This window comes from Barbatula barbatula (genome assembly GCF_947034865.1).
Source record: "Barbatula barbatula genome assembly, chromosome: 19".
NCBI classification, from domain to species: Eukaryota; Metazoa; Chordata; class Actinopteri; order Cypriniformes; family Nemacheilidae; genus Barbatula; species Barbatula barbatula.
Window position 1 is genome coordinate 18,601,232 of NC_136782.1, and position 17,390 is coordinate 18,618,621.

The window sequence follows — 17,390 nt, forward strand, 5'->3', positions numbered from 1 at the left end:
CTCCTCTTCTTAACGGATCAGTGCCCTTTTGAATTAATCCTTTGTTTTTACCCACATTCCTTTTCTAAATGAATCACTCCTCTTTTAAACGAATCAATCTAAACAGTACTCTCATAATCACACCTCTTATAAACGAATCACTCCTCTTATGAATAAATCACTGCTCTTCAAAATGAATCACTTCTCTGCTTCTAAAGAACACTCCTCTTTTAAAGGAATCACTCCCCTACTTAACTTATCACCTCTGTACTAAACAGATCACTCTACTTAACGAATCCCTAAATGAATCACTCATCCATTTGAAAAAAAGACTTCTCTTCTTTTAACTGGATTCCTCATCTTCTAAATGAATCACCCATGTGCTAAAAGAGTCACTCCTCGTACATTTGCATTTAGTCATTTAGCAGACGCTGGCCTCATATGGCCTACCACAGTATACAAAGCAAATACATGTTTTCTTATCCTCGTATCCCCCCTTTTCTAATTGAATCTATCCTCTATAATACAAATCTCTCCCCTTATAATAAAAAAATTGCTCTACAAAACAAGTCACTCCTTTTCTAAACGAATCACTCCTCTACTAAACAAAGCACTCTTCTATTAACCAAATGACTCATCTACTAAACGAATCAATCCTCTACCAAACGATCCCTCTTCTTTTAAACAAATCTCTCCTCTAACCCTCCTATACCGTTTACTAAATGAATCACTCTTCCACTAATGAATCATTCTTCTTTAATCGCCCCTCTTCTAAACAAATCACGCCAAAGTAGGTCCTTTTCTAAACGATTCACTCCTCTACTTAACAAAGCACTCAAAGACTCTAAAAACAAATCTTTCCTCCACCAAACGAATCCCTCCTCTCCCAAACAAAAGACTTCTCACAAATACTACAAACATTATTGAATTACTTTAGAAATAAAGCTAAGCCATAAAGTCTAGCCCGGCTGCTATAACACCGCTTCTAATCTGCTCACGACTGCCGTAAAGTGGAATTTCTTCATTCGTTCGGGTATTGACAGCACCCGAGACCGACTCTAACCGGGTAATGACTTTGTGATCACAGGCTGTCTGTCGAAGCTTAATACAGAGGCAAGAAAAAGGTCTCTGGACGGACTGTCAACTGCCTGCCTGCTTTAGCAAACACTTCACACCTTCCTGATCCACCTAAAAGCAGTTATCGAGCTCTCCTGCTCAGAATGAGCCCCGTTTCTGCTCTTTTTCCGTGAGGAAATGAGCAAAGCTTGACAGATGTGCATCAACAGTAATCCATTTAGCTGCATCCCATGGCATCTGCGTTTTTGAAGTAACATTCATCTAAAATGCACACCAATGATGCTGAATTCGGCGTAAAACAGTGGTTTTGTTGTGTGGATTAGGAGGCAACGCTCTGCAGTTTATTGATTTAGATAAATCAGACGGTATGTGCTTTCTGATTTAAAATACAAGACAGCATTCCTTCGGGAGCTCTATGGAGCACTTGCAGGGCGTCAGACTAAGTAATACAGTATTAGCTGAGCCTGTGTGTGTATTTCTGTATGTCTGTAATGTGGCTTTGATGTCTGTATTTGTGTAAGGGAGAGTTTTAGTACTTGACAGGGCCGAGGCTCCAGCTGATGTTCGCACTGGGGTTGCTGCTCCCAGCCAGACACTCCAAATCCAGCGTCTCACCCTGACGTAATTCCTCCTGTTTGGCCTTGATCTTCACACTTATAGCTGGAACTAAACCAGGGAGATGATTACAACATTTAAGATTAAGACTGACAACACAAATGCAACTGGCAAATACGTTTTGACCCAAAAATCCCAAATAAATCAAGAATCTTCAATGTAGTCATCCTTTAAGCCAATTGTGCAGAAATGTATTTAACCATTTATAAATCATCTTCTTGAGGTCTCACCATGAGATGTAAACAGAAGTGAAACTTTTGATATTGAATAAAACATTTTAGCTAAATAAAACCTTTGTTTTGTACTAAAAAAACTAAGATGTTTTTCAAGATGAGACATGTAAGTATATAGCTTCAAATCATAAGGTTTGTAAAGAGACCCTTCACTCACAGGGGAAGATCACCCAAAAATCTACTTGGTGTGATTTTGGACTCACCCACATGACATTAAACACGTTTCGAGAACTTACTGCGTTAGAGCACGAATGAAGATATTTCGGTTACATCTGAGAGATTTGGAGCAATTTAACAATGTCTTTAGTACTTTTCTGGACCTTGGCAAAAACGGACACCATGATGTATGAGGAGGCCTGGAAATCTCTTGGATGTCACCTAAATATCTTTATTTGTGCTCCGAAAATGCCAGAAGTTCTCTAAACAGGAGTAAAAAAATCACACAAAGTTGATTTTTGGGTGAACTTCCCCTTTAAATTACCCTAAACTCTTGAACAATACAGCCGCAGATTTATTTAATCAGCATTTCTGAAAGTATCGTGGTCATTTTCGTCCAGTGTTTGTTTGATTTTAACTAAATCAAATCTCAGTCATCCATACAGAAATGTAAAAGACTGACAGCACGACAGGACAAATGAAAACAGTGAGAAAATTACAGTACGTATAAATAGTAAATTCTAAAAAAACAGAACATATTTTTATTCCAGCAATCTACAGCTGTATATACTGACAATTATTTTAATACAATTGTATACCACAAAATCTTCTACATAAATGATACAGAGACCAAAATATTAGGTGTATGTCCCATAGTAACATATAGAGTTTCAATGGCTTACAAAAAACCCTGAGTTTGGTCTGGGCAGAGATAACTTTCTTGGCCTTGTTGGAGGAGTCGCATCGGTAGGTGGCCAGATTGTCGCTGGGCTGAAGGTTGAGGGGGAGCTCTCGAGATACACCACGCTCTGATGATACCTGCTTTGATGCGGTTTGCACTACTTTGCCATTCTACACACAATAAATAAATCGATTACATTTTGAACTGCAAGCATAACATATTTGATTAAAATAGACAACAGACATCGATATTTTGGTCATAATGACAACGCACCTTCAACCACACCAGCTGCCCTGTTGGATTCCCACCAGTTGAAAAGCAAACTAACCGAACGTTTGACCCCGAGTACAAGATCTCGTCCGGTGGAGGAGCATCTATCCAAACCTTCTGAGGAGGATCTGAGAAAAAATGTTTTTACATAAACAAAACACGGAGATGAAAACGACACAAAGTAAGAGGTTGGCAATCTCTCACAGTAAACAATGAGCTGCCTGGATTGGACGTTGGAGAAGCGGGTGCCTTTATTAAACGCCTCACACGTCAGTGTAAGATCGTTGTCCTCGTGTGACACTTTATACGTCAGGTTAGAAAACGTCACCATACCACCATCATCTCCCTGCAACACAAATACAATACAGTCAGTTTTTGCAAATATGTGCAATAGCTCTGAGAAGTTCTAGTATCTTTCGCATACAAATACAATTCGACTGAATGAAACATCCTTTACATTTTACCACTTACACTTTAATCCATAGCACACAGAAACACATAGACAACAAAAGTAACACAGACAATAATATACGACAACCTTCCTACATCGTATGTAACTTGAAGGAAACGGTTTGCAAAATAAGTCTTTTTTTGCAGAATGAACATAACTAACCCAATACAGTTTATAATTCTGTTCATTTGCTGAGCTCTAATTGACACCCGCTAAGAGGGTCACCCGCATCTTCCTAGTTTATTACGGTCCAAACTAACATAAAAAACATGTCCCAAAGAGCCACTCGGAAAGTGAAAGAGAATCGTGAATTAGCTCTGTCATGTAAATGAAAGATCAGATGTAAAAGAGCACTAAATGAACAAGGGTCCTGTGTGGCGGCGAGCCGCCTCGAGTCGGCTTTTATTCACTTACGTTTCATTCAAATCAACCCCTGGAGAGGACCAACGACAGATTAAAAAACAGAGTCACTAAAAGCGCCTGATCCCACAGAATATTACGAATTCGCTAATAGAATTTAGGGTAAAAGCAGTGTCATGATAGAGATTGAGGCGCTGTCGGGTCAAGACTCGCGAAGTTATTTTCTCTTATCACATGCCTTTGGCTGTTGGTGTATGATTGTTGTTCATGACTTAGCAGGTGAACCTGCAAGTCTTAAACCAATGGCAAAACCAAAGGCAAATACAAAGCTGAGGAGCATCATTCCGGCACTCCTTAGGAGGAGAGAGCTCATGACAGATGCAGGATGGGTAAAAATTACTTGTTAGAAAAGCGTGCCACAAGCATTTGAGCACTGTCATGTAATGTTTCTAAACTGTTTCTAAACTAATACCTAGAAAAATATCATCCAAGGTTAACAATAATACTAGCAACCCTTTACTGTGGGAAGTATCTTAGGTTCAAAATATAAAAAATACACGTTATTGCTTCTACGAAAAAACGGATTCTTCGTAACTTTCCATTCATACATTTCCATTTCCAAAATAAATTTTTTGTGACTTGTGATTTTTTTAAGTGACTTAAAATCTTATTTTTACTTCACGGTTATTGTGGCCAAAATAATTCACGGTTACAATATTATCATGATATTTAGTCATTTAGATATCTATTGTAAATGTTTTTTTATTCACAAATAATGCTATAACAAATCACACTTAAAATTCAAATGTAGGGTTTAAAGTTTGTAAGCATTGTTAAAGCAAAACTTTAAATGGGTGCTGAATTATTTACTATGTAGAATTAACACTGTATCGTCAATCGTGGGTTTTAATATCATGGTCAATGCCACTGTATATTGAGACACCAGCTTTGAGCTTTGAACCCACAACCTTTGCACAGTAATGCAACTGAAGTAATGGAATTACTTCCCTAAAAATATACAAAACAAATTCAATATTCATTTTTAAATCCATTTAAAATAAATTCTCTGGTCTTGACTATTATAATAATAAGTGTCATGTGAAATACCTCAGAGATAATATTAATGGTTTGGTTTAGCTCTTTGGAGCCGAGCCACCAGCGGATCTGGACCGGCGGATTACTGGAGGAAGTGGAACAGCTCAAATTGATCTCCTCTCCCACCACGGCTTCGAAAGAGCCCAATAGCGTAACCACATCAGGTTCAACTATAAGGAAAAGTGATTACCGTGACAGAAACACAGAGAAGATAAATGTACAGTCAGCACATCTGCCCAGCAAGCCCTTTAAATACGCCCGGATTTGAGACCACTACGACACATTCTCCTGATCTTCTAACAATCCTGAAATAATGATCCCGATGATCAATGAAATATGTCTTTAGAAATCTTATCTTTCATAAATGGCAGGCTCTTATCAGTACTTGTGCGCTGTCAGATGTATTCTTGATAAGTTACACATTTTAACGTTTCAAGTAGGCTACATTCATGATGTTAGATTGGTATTTGACTCGTGTAATTGGTTATCACTAGCCATCACTCATTAATGAGAGATTAGACAAAATGCAAGTAGCGACAAGTATTGACCTGATCTGCTTGTCATAATAATATCGCCATATGTAATTGGCTTTGCATTGATAAGTGACATTTTGTTATTAAAGATGAAGCCCAAGGCTAGGATGTGAACGACTTGCGTTACTTTTTGAACAGCCTGACTTGATTTTAATCTCACTTTCAATGTCTTTTATAGCACTTTATACTCACACAGCACAGTAAGGGTGCGTGTTAGGGACATTGGTGAGCGAGACACTTGATTGACACTTTCACATTGTAGCTCTGCATGGTTGTCCTCTGGCTTCACCTCCATCCTTAATATGCTACTGGCCTTACGTTTGGCGGTGTCTACCTCCCAACTAGTGGACAGAACCTCTCCGTTCTGGGAAAAAAACAGGAATGATTGACAAAGGAATGTGCAATTAATGTGTGACAGCAAACATTTAGAAACAAAAAACTTACTAGCACAAAAGAGATTGATCTTCATTGCTATTTTATATTATAAATATGAACAATAACAAATATATAATATTAATGGTTTGTTTTCTTCATTTTTTAGTCTGTCACACCAAACATTCTAAACAAATCTGTAAAAATAGGGCACAATATACTCTATTAATATGAAGGGATTTTCCATATTCATTATTACATTATTACCTGTACTAGTTTATCACTAGTTTCCATTTGGTTATATAAATGAATATAATCATATACTACCCATATAGCTTCAGTGTATTCAGTAACTCTTTCTAAATGACATGTTGTCCAATTATGTACTTTTTTAGCTTGAGCAATTACAGTTTCTTTACCTGCACATATAGAGAAAGATATTTTGAAAGTCCTCATTGCAGTCACGCATTGCAGTCACGCATTGCAGTCACGCATTGCAGTCACGCGTCAGGAAATCGCTCAGCACTCAACGGTGACGCAGATGCTTACATTTGCATTAGCTGAAAATGATTAGGGATGTCACACCTGACACATCCGATCAAACTAAAGTGCGAGTTCATTTGCAGGACACTATAGGAATCCGAAAGTTGAATCAGCTGCCGACCCTTTACAGTATGATTTAAATCTCGACCGCTCATCTCCGTTCTTTAAACAACAGCCATTTAATAAAGTTCTCAACTCTCCCTTAGGCCTGCAAAATTAGTGCACGGACAAAAAAAACCCAGCTCTGCAATTAAATAAATGGATGAATTAAAAGACAAATAAATGTATTATAGCGTCTGAATGGGCTATTTGAGAGAAACATTTACAGGCGGGAAGTCCACTTAACATTACCCAAGAGCCATTCTCAAGACAAAATGCCCTAAACTCTATAAGAATTTTTAAATAGCTGTGAGAAAAAGCTTTGCTTTTGCTTATTCTGTTTAATCTCCAAAGTACCTTTTTTACATAAATACACTATCATTCGCTGCCTTCGCAATACAAAGTCTCACTTTAATGTCCACTTAACTACCGTTGAGAACCATTATCTTTCTTTATAAGTATCAACACACTATCATCCCAGTCAGTCAACACTGCATATTTATATTTACATTTACATATAAAAGCAAAGTTAATACACTACCTGACAAAAGTGGTTTTGATCTGAAGGTGTATACTTAAATGTCTGAAGACAAAAAATATAATTTCGTTTTTGAACTTTCACTTAATAATGAAAAAAAGAGCCATAAAGAGCGCAGAATAGATGGGAAAACCTTGAAAAAATGTTCAATTTGAAATCTCATGAAGCTGCTTGAAAAAACGAGAGCGAATATGCGATTTCTAGGCAAAAAGTGACAAGACTAATGATGCGAAAAAGTAACATGTTTTCTTTTTCTTTTTTTGTCGCAACACAACTGTGTTATTCCACATGTGTTGATAAGCTTACTTTTATTCAAAAATGAGAAAAAAATATGAACAAGATAAATAAATGTCCTAATACTTTTGTCTGGCAGTGTATAAATAATAAATATAGATTATTATATAGTCACAGAGACCCCCTAATTAGACCAGCCTTCATATTGGACTGCTTTTATTAACCCTGACTATACAGCATTAACAATATAATGCATATTTATTAACCAAAGCCTCAATATATTAGCATTAGACCCAAGTCAAGGTTCAAATATAACTTTTTCTGATGTGTATCCCGATTAAATGAATTATTTGTCTATCCGTGTGAGGTTCAGTCAAGAAGCATCATTTGGTAAACCTAAGTGGGGATTCAGGGTCATTTAAAACTCAATCAACTGCACCAGTAACCCTGAGCCCGGAGATTATTTATAAGTGAACATTGCATTGCATTTATTTATCTGCTCGAGCTGTAGCTACCAGTGACTCCCGATCTCCTGCGGTTACGTGCCAAATATCTCGAACAGAAACCTTGCCAACTTTGACAAACTTGTGACTTTGACTGTGGCCTTTCGTCTGGTAATATAGTCAAGGCAATTAGTCCGCAAACCATTTAAGTAAATGGACTTTTAATTGTTGAATGATAAATGACGCGGCCCATCGGTTTTTATCTAACTCTAACCTGCTTAACGTAACATGTGGTCCTATTTCCGTAAGAGAAACAGGCCGAGTGTTTCAGATGAAGAGTGCAGGTAAAACAAGCGAAGGTTTCATTCTGATGTCTCTCACCTTAGTCCAATGCAAAGTGGCCAAAGGGTTTCCACCAAAAGATATGCACACCACACGGAGAAGAGTGCCGGCTTTTACTTCGTCATGTTCTAAGCCCAGTATCACTGGAGGCTGCGGGGGGACTGAAGTGAGAAAGGAGAATAAAGGGTTAAAGGAACAGTTCACCCAGACATGAAAATTCCGTCACCATGTACCGACACTCGAATTGTTCTAAATCTGAATACATTGAACACAGAGAAAGATATTTGGAAGAATGCTTGTAACCAAACAGTTCTGGGCCACCATTGACTACCACAGTATAAAGACTTTTGGTCAATTTCTTTGCTCTGTTTAACACAAAAATATTTTTTCTTACACTTGTAGTCAATGGTGGCCAAGAACTGTTTGCTTTCCAACATTCTTCAAAATATATTCAACAGAACAAAGAAATGTATACAGATTCAGAACAACTCGAGGGTGAGTAAATGACAGATTTTTTATTTTTGGGTAAACTGTCCCGTTAATCAATGGCGAGTAATTTGTAACATTTGTCTGTTTGCACACTTCCCATTTTTCCATAAATAGAGCAACACCTGTGGCTTTTTAATTATAGGATTTTTTAAACAAAGAATATTTCCTTTGTTCCCTGAAAATACCCCTCACACACAAATGAAGTTAAAGCATCAGAACTTCAGTAAGAGCACAACTCAATTTAAGTCCCAATACAACATTGTTAAATGGATGCCATTTAATAGGACTGCGGCGTGAGGACATTGCTTGTCCCTTTGATGAAACCATTAAGTATAAAGAGCACCCCACACACTGGCACCAGTCCATAAACCAAAATAACAGATGTTTAAACCGTAATAAGGCAATGCGGAACATGAATAAATTACCGTGGGATTCCTGAATAATACATTTGCCGTAAAATAAATTACGGGGCCGGGCCGCTCTTTGTTATTGCCCCAATCAGTTTGGAAGCGGGAGCGATGGACGGATAAGAGACTGCCATGACAAAGTGCCGTCTTGCTCACAATCTGCAGCCGATGAAAATGGGCAGCGAAAAGTTGGATTTGATGGGCCAGGCGTGCTGAGTAAGACAGCAATGCTGGCCATCGGTTCTGCTACATTAGCACTTATTGCACTGGCTGGCCGTTAATGGAACCATGAGCTGGAGGGATGGGGTGAGCCTTGTGTTTTAAAGCATAAATTTAGAGAGCAGAGAAAACAAAAATGTGATTGGCGTTAGGCTGAGACCTGCTGTGGTGAACATTCAAGTGCATGAGAATGTGGTTATGAAGTCCTTTTTAAAAACAGGATATAAAGGGATGGTTAACCAAAAATGAAAATTCCTTCATTTATAGAAAAGAAAGAATCACATGCAGGTTTTTAATGAAATGAGGTTGAATAAATGTATAAAATATTGTATTTTATTTTTGCGTTAAACAATTCTTTAAAGCTTGCCTAATAACCATAACAATTTTACGAAATTGACTTTGAGCTAACAGATAAAACAGCTTAAACCTTTTTTTCGGCCATATTCCGGTTTATATTCATATCATACATTGTATCCATAGCTTTAAAGCTCTGGAGCGCTTTACAACATAAGGCTTTGTCCATCAAAACAGACCGTATCTCTTAAAGATGATATCAGCAGAGCTAAAACGCTATTTCATATTCACATTGGATGAACTCTACGAAGACCAGCATTGTATTTCTTTATAATACATTTCATTGAATGTAAATGGTAAATAGGGTTTGGATATTATTTATTAAAAATAATATGACACATGCATACTGTAGGTAGTGACCTAATCTGATCTGAAAGGTGTTCTGCGTTATTTTTATTAACGTTTAGATACACCAGATGCTGTTTCTGTCTAAAAGGCAAGCAAAAGGAATATTACTTGACAGGTAAAAGGGCCAATTGAATATGAGTCACCCAGTAGGCTGTGGCCATGAACTCACAATATAAGACAATTCATGACTAAGTCATTGGTTTTCTGCCAAAGTCTTAAATTCAACTTACTGTTTGATTTTCATTATTTACAGCAAGTGCTCCATTTAATTCAACCCAGCTTGAAGTGAGATTTAAAATATCTAGTCCACTGGCGTATAACACAGAGAAATAAAAAATGCATGCACCAACATTAATGATTAATTCATATAGTTAATTAATAGTTAATACTTCACGTTCAGTGGGAATTGGCAGCTCCTGACCAACTTACATTTTGTAGACAAGTCTGAACATTTGCTACCAAAAATGAAGACAGCACGAAGCAAGATGCTTACAGTAAACCCTCATGGTGAGGCTGGCCTCAAGAGATCCATGGAGAGCTGGGTTTTTCGCTCGGCACGTCAACCGCCGCCCGTCGTCTGAGCTCTTCGCCCTGATGCTGTAATGAAAGAGAGAGGCTGGCTTGCCTTAATGTGTGCCACTTTTTCTTCCCACCGTTGCCACAATTACCCACAAACCCACTGAGCTTACAACATTACTCCATTTGCCACCCTGGAGCACCGCCAATGCACACTTACGTACCTGGGCTTCGTGATTTGATTTGTCAGCAATACCTTATTCAAGTGCGCAGCTTAAGTGGAACAAACCCTTTTCAGATATTCTGTCAAACTGCGTATGGATTTTGGCACTTGTCGATAGGATAAACATTCATGAGTCTGCAGTTAAAAGTCTAGATGCATCAAGTAATTACACTGCATGTAAAACTGAAGAGGTTTTAATTTAAAAAAAGCCTTAATGTTCATGTTACTATTGAAATGGGGAAGATACTACTGACCGTATAATGTATCAGATGTTGACACTGAAATGCTCTATACCAAGAGAGTCGTGTAACTCAAGCCTAACTCTAAATTGCTAGTGACTGAGTACATCTACCTTTTTTTAACTGCCTCAGTTAAGGTTTCATAAATTACAAAGCTTTAACTTAGCCAATGCAATTGCTAAAAAGTACATCCTGGATTGCTAAGAGCTTGATTTCAATCTTCTATTTAAAAAAAACATCCTACAAGTTAGGAACAATGTGAGAAATTATGTTAAAAATGCAAACCCAAACATTGTTTATTTTATGATTAATAATAGCACTGTGAAATTATATATTTTCACTGTCCTTTTTAAACCTCGGATGTCCAAATTTACTGTTTTACAGGAAATGGAAAAAGCACTGTGCTTTTGGTCAGATATTGGCAAAACCCAGTGACAAATAATGTCGATCCCAAAATCGTATCTGACAGCTTAAATGACAAATCATTATTACATATAAGCTCATTGTGAAGCAGGGTAAAGAAGGCTTTTTTCTTTGATAAACAATGTAATATAGTTCACATAAATAAAAATTCTGTTGTTCCTAACCTTCGAGTTGTTCCAAATCTGTATAAATGTCTTTGTTACGATGAAAACAGAGAAAGATATTAGGAAGAATGATTGTAACCAAACACCATTGACACCATTTGGAACAACTAGAGAGCGATAGAATTTTTAAAGGCACCCCTTTAAAGGCAAACTATCCCTTTAAAGGAGTGGTGCAATGGTCTGTCATGCATTCTGAATTCTTTACAGTGTTAAACGTGCTGTCTTCTTATGTTTAACATGGTCAACTTGTCAAAAAACAAGTTACGTAGTATTTCTGTGCTCGACACACTCCCCCCGTGTTCGTACAGGTTTCCGTAAGTGAAATATACACTCACCTAAAGGATTATTAAGAACACCATACTAATACTGTATTTGACCCCCTTTCGCCTTCAGAACTGCCTTAACTCTACGTGGCATTGATTCAACAAGGTGCTGAAAGCATTCAAATTCTGACTCTACCATCTGAATGTTTCAACAGAAATCGAGACTCATCATACCAGGCAACATTTTTCCAGTCTTCAACTGTCCAATTTCAGTGAGCTCGTGCAAATTGTAGCCTCTTTTTCTTATTTGTAGTGGAGATGAGTGGTACCCGGTGGGGTCTTCTGCTGTTGTAGCCCATCCGCCTCAAGGTTGTGCGTGTTGTGGCTTTGCTGCATACCTCAGTTGTAACGAGTGGATATTTCAGTCAAAGTTGCTCTTCTATCAGCTTGAATCAGTCAGCCCATTCTCCCCTGACCTCTAGCATCAACGAGGCATTTTCGCCCACAGGACTGCCACATACTGGATGTTTTTCCATTTTCACACCATTCTTTGTAAACCCTAGAAAAGGTTGTGTGTGAAAATCCCAATAACTGAGCAGATTGTGAAATACTCAGACTGGCACCAACAACCATGCCACGCTCAAAATTGCTTATATCACCTTTCTTTCCCATTCTGATATTCAGTTTGGGATTCAGGAGATTGTCTTGACCAGGACCACACCCCTAAATGCATTGAAGCCATGTGATTGGTTGATTAGATAATTGCATTAATGAGAGATTGAAAAGGTGTTCCTAATAATCCTTTAGGTGAGTGTATATATATTTTAATTTCACAACCATACATTTCCAAGGTCATACTGTTGTGTTCACTGTAAGGAATATATATATTGTTCACAAATTAAGTTCGGTAATGATTGGGCATGCCTGATTGTGGAGTGAGCGATTAGTGCTGCCTAGTGGGGGGGTTTTGCGGAAGTTTGAAGATTAAAGAGCGTTGTTGAAAGCATGCCTAGTCTGGCCGTCTTTATTTAACAGTACACAAACATGATAAACTGCACATTGAGAAAAGTATTCAACATCAAAAAAAACCTTTTTTCATTGAGCACATGCTAACTTACGTGACTTCTGTGTTTGTGTTCAGAAGCTTATCCTGCGAGCCTGACAAGGTATAAGAATCGGTTTCGGTCAGCTCCTCTCCGTCTGAAAGAAGAGACCAGAAAACATTAAAAGGATCAAAAAAGCGGGGAGAAAAAACTCAATGTGGAGACGTTTTAGAGTCAGTGAGTTGCCTCGGGGCACGTCTTGCCAGAGGTTGATACCAACTTAGTAAATGAATCATGAAGTCTTCTCGTGGATTGATCTCATGGCCATTTATATTAAAGCTCCCATAGAGATTGTGAATGTACAGTGGGAGTCTCTCATTAAAAAGACACTTAATAATGAGTCGAGCCCGTAAACGATGGTGTACCTTTGAACATCTTGTTATCTGCCGGAGGTTTGGCATCGGGAGCGACGCAGGTCACCGTGTATTCCTCTCCCTCCACCCACGGCTCATCAGACTCCAGCTGGATGTAGGGTTGTGAGGGCGGGACTTAGGTAGGAGAGAGAGCAGAGGAAGGTGAGGAGAGATTAACCAGCAGGGGATTGTCACAATACATTATTTTATTACAAGCTCATTTGGTGTCTGGCTGAAAAGATATTCCACAGCTCTCCTGTCACACACCAGCACAAACACGCATGCGTGTTTCTAAGCTTCTGAGCGACTAGTGAAATCGATGAAAAATGTCCCCAGAAGTAAGCTAAATGTGAAGAAAGGGCTTTTGGCGTCATGTGCAATAGGAAAGGTGTTGCGAGAGGCTGTGCGTCACAATCATCCCAAAACATCTCATATTCCTTCTTGGCCACATCTTCTCAACCAGCATCTCATTCCGTTGTTTTCTTTCTTTCCTTATTCAATAAAACCACTGCACGGCTGCTTGTTGACACATTGTCAAACATCAACTCTCATGTTGCTATGTGTAAACTTTCAGATTGTTGGTTCAGTCGGGGAAGAGAAAGATGTTGCTATGCATGCACGCGCTAGACGAACACAACAACAAAAAAAGTGAATTGTGAACTAACCCTAACAATAGACACCATCAAATAAATTGTAATTCATTTAATAGTTAGAATAGTTTATAATAATATAGTTTGGGTTTTTTGACGGTAACTATAATGGTCTGCGGGTAATGCTGAGGGTTCTGTTTGTGGGATGGGAACCAACAGAAGAATACCATTAAATCATACAGGAATGAGGCCCAAACACAGTACATAAAAGAATATGGAGATGGTTTCAATTCAGGCGATGGTTAAAACGGGTATTTGTAACAGCATCCATAGAAACGTCTATTGTTTTTCAGCAGGGAACCACAGGCTTCCACGCTTGTAGACCCCTTAAGCATGTAATGCAAATCTCAAACCCTGAAAACATGCCGACACAGTTATCTCAGATACTTCTCAAAGCGCCTCTCATCGTTCCTCGCGTGTTTTCTTTTCAGAGCTTATGCGCTACTGTCCTCCTGCAGAAGCGCACCAAATCATTATCAATTGAAACGCTTGTGCGTCACAGACGGATGGTGAAGCGCAGGGTCTGCGCTGTCGACAAGCCTCTGGAAATTCACTAAATGTTAATCTGTAGGAAAAAAAACAGCGGCTGCAACAGTGGTGGAAATCACCTCCAGCGGAAGAGACGCGCGCGCCACCGATCAAAGCGCTCGCCTGTCTGACGCGCAACTTTCGCCTGCGTCGCTCGGGGCTAGAGAGCGCTTCTGCGCATTTTTGACGCACGCGAGTGAAAATCCTTTTCTCGTGCTCCGTTCAAACGAATCGAGCTATAATGTGGCACTGTTCAAGTTTACCCAAGCGGCGTGTTTTTCCCACCGAGCTCGACACAGGGTTGTTATAAAAGTGTGAAAGAGAATCATTTCGGAAGTTGAAAGGAAGACAAGAATCTGTTGAGAAGACGCATTCTTCAAGAGAGAGCGCAAAGCATTTAAATAAAACATTAATGGCTAAAGCAACGCTCATGACGCGGAAAACACAGAAGTCACCTTAACTAAACTAAAAAAAGAATTACAGTTAAACCAATTATATTCTAAATTCCATATAAAATATGAAAGATTCATTAATCCGTTTTTTCTAGTTACAAGAAGAATAACTAAATAAAAATGAATACATTCATGAATTTTTTTAAATGAAAAATAGACAGTTAAGAATAAACTAATTCCAACGTTAAAGGTCAGGAATCATGCTATGCCATGCATTCTGACTTCTTCACACTGTTAAACGCGCTGGCTTCTCGTGCTTAAAGTGATCAAATTGTTAATAAACGAAGTGTTTCTGTACTTCACACACTTCCCCAGCACTCCAACTTGTTCAGGAAAGTTTTTTATAATTCTGGATCCCTGTGTCGTCAAAGGGATCCTATTCCTTGTATTGGCTATTCTGCTGGAAAAGCACGGCAAGGCGGAAGAAATGGCCCGCCCACGAGCCAAGCGATGAACGAGACCCGCTTACCATCAAGATTATCGGCGAAGCGTGTCTGTTTGTTCACGGCATTTCAGTGATGGATGTCGTATAAACGGTGGATATAACACTGGATTGAACAACGCTTGAAACTGATAGATAGCGCGGTCCCTGTGCTAAAAGATGCCGGACGTGAACAGCACGCTGTAAGTCAAATAAGTCATTTGTCTGTGTTTTGTTGGCAATCGGCGTGTACGTGCATAATGTACAAAACACGAAGGGATTAATGTGATGATGTGTTGCTTGCTCGTGCTGTAGTTCCGTCCCATTTTCCCCACTACCACCACAGGCTGCTGGTGTTTTTTCGATAATAATCATACAGCTGTATCTCTCTTTTATAAATTTGATCAAACTAAATACTCTTCGAAGATACGACCCATGCAATGCTGTATAGTCAGATTAAGGAGATCGACATAAACTGACCTCTGATACGTGATCTTTAACCATTTCTAATCTTGAGTCTGGCTGAAAAGACTAAGATAAGATAAAAATACTATTTCGGTCACGACAAACAACTACACAAAACAATAAAGTAAACAACTCTAGATTCGCACCTTTCTCTTGTTTTTCAGATGGGCAATGTCGCCCCTGAAGTCCAAACACTAGGGGGCGTTATTGCTGTGCGCACCTCCACCTCATGACACAAGGGGCTTTACACAGAGACAGATGGGGCAAGACTAAGGCCTCAGCTGGTTTATAGCAAGCAGTTGGATCTGCGTGGACAGACACTGATGGCTAAGGAAGAGCACTGCAGAGGAGCGCGCTTAGATAATGAGATGCATTTGTTTTCTCTTTTCCTTCACACACTATCTATCTCTCTTTTTAACTGCTCAGAATTCCCTCTCACTCTCACTCACTATCACCACCCTCTCTCTCTCTCTCTCTCTCTCTCTCTCTGCAGATGAACTGTGGCTCATCACTTGTTGTGCTCGTGAGGACATTGTTCGGGCATATACATTCCCAGTAAAGAGTGATGGTATGCTCGCGAACCAGACAAGCAGGTAGAGCAATTTTCTCTCTCCATCTCCCGGTGTGTTTTCTGCTTCATCTTTCATTCTCGCTCCCTCCACTTGGCTCTACACTTCCCTCATTTCCACCCTCTTTCTTTCTGTCTGCTGCAGTTGAGCTGCGGTAGAAAGGAGGTGTGTGTGTTCAGCAATCTGTTTTTTAAGAGTGAAGGAGATGATGAGAGAGTGTGGGTCAGGTTTGCCTACATTGTGGGGACCAAATATCCCCATACGGACAGTAAAACCAGGTATCAACCACATTGTGGGGACCGAACAACAGTTCCCTTGAGGGACACAGCTTAATGAACATTACATTGTTTTAAAGACCTCATGAAATCATAATTGGAGTTTTGGGGCAATTACTCTTACACTTTCATATTAATCCCATTGTATGTCTTAAAGGTGCTATGTGTAATTTTTTTAAAGGAATTATTGACATAAATGCAATAAAATACACATAGCTATGTCTTCAGATGTGTATAAAGACCTCACATAATGAAGCGTTATGTTTTTATTACCTTAGAATAAGCCATTTCTATCTACGTACACCACGGGTCCCCTTGCATGGAATTCACCATGATGTTTCTAGGGTTGCACGAAATAGTGCAATGACTCGATACTTAAAGCTTGATGTCGACTTGTCACGGGTCATGTGATTTTTGACACTGTACCTTTAGCTGACGGCTGACCCAGCCAAGCAGACGTCGGAAAAAAATAAAATAAATGCGGGCACACAGCTCGTGCGGAAAACAAAATTTGATTCATTACACAAATGCAGACGGATGGACAGATAAGGAAGATAAGAGCCTCATTAGTGCAGACAGATGAACACCCCCCCAACTCCCTCAAGCCCTGAATTCTCTCACACATGCTCATCAATAAACACATAAACATGCAAATGTTTCCCCCAAAACTCATTCACACATGCACAGGCCAAGTGAATGAGCAGATATTCAAAATACAACCATTACATTGCAGACACTATTTCTATAACTCACAAATATACACGAACAAACACATTTACTGGTGAAATAAACAGCCAATACAGCTTCCTCCCACATGAGCTTCCACTTCAGTCACACATTATACGTGTAAATGAATGTTGATACAGTTTGGATGTCTAAATTAGACTGTCATAAAAGTGATGTGCAA

The 17,390-nt window shown here is 39.0% G+C and overlaps 1 protein-coding gene across 1 annotated transcript in view; it reads right to left on the reverse strand.

The window, feature by feature from the left end:
* nphs1 (NPHS1 adhesion molecule, nephrin) overlaps nt 1–17,390 on the reverse strand; it is a 59,623-nt gene that overhangs the window by 22,635 nt on the left and 19,598 nt on the right. The window contains exons 5-14 of the mRNA XM_079481784.1: nt 13,136–13,258; nt 12,786–12,867; nt 10,333–10,436; nt 8,062–8,183; nt 5,644–5,815; nt 4,931–5,088; nt 3,217–3,358; nt 3,016–3,140; nt 2,744–2,912; nt 1,593–1,722 (exon numbers count right to left, since the gene is read on the reverse strand). Of these exons, the coding sequence (XP_079337910.1) occupies nt 1,593–1,722; nt 2,744–2,912; nt 3,016–3,140; nt 3,217–3,358; nt 4,931–5,088; nt 5,644–5,815; nt 8,062–8,183; nt 10,333–10,436; nt 12,786–12,867; nt 13,136–13,258 (1,327 nt within the window). The remainder of the gene's footprint in view (nt 1–1,592; nt 1,723–2,743; nt 2,913–3,015; nt 3,141–3,216; nt 3,359–4,930; nt 5,089–5,643; nt 5,816–8,061; nt 8,184–10,332; nt 10,437–12,785; nt 12,868–13,135; nt 13,259–17,390) is intronic.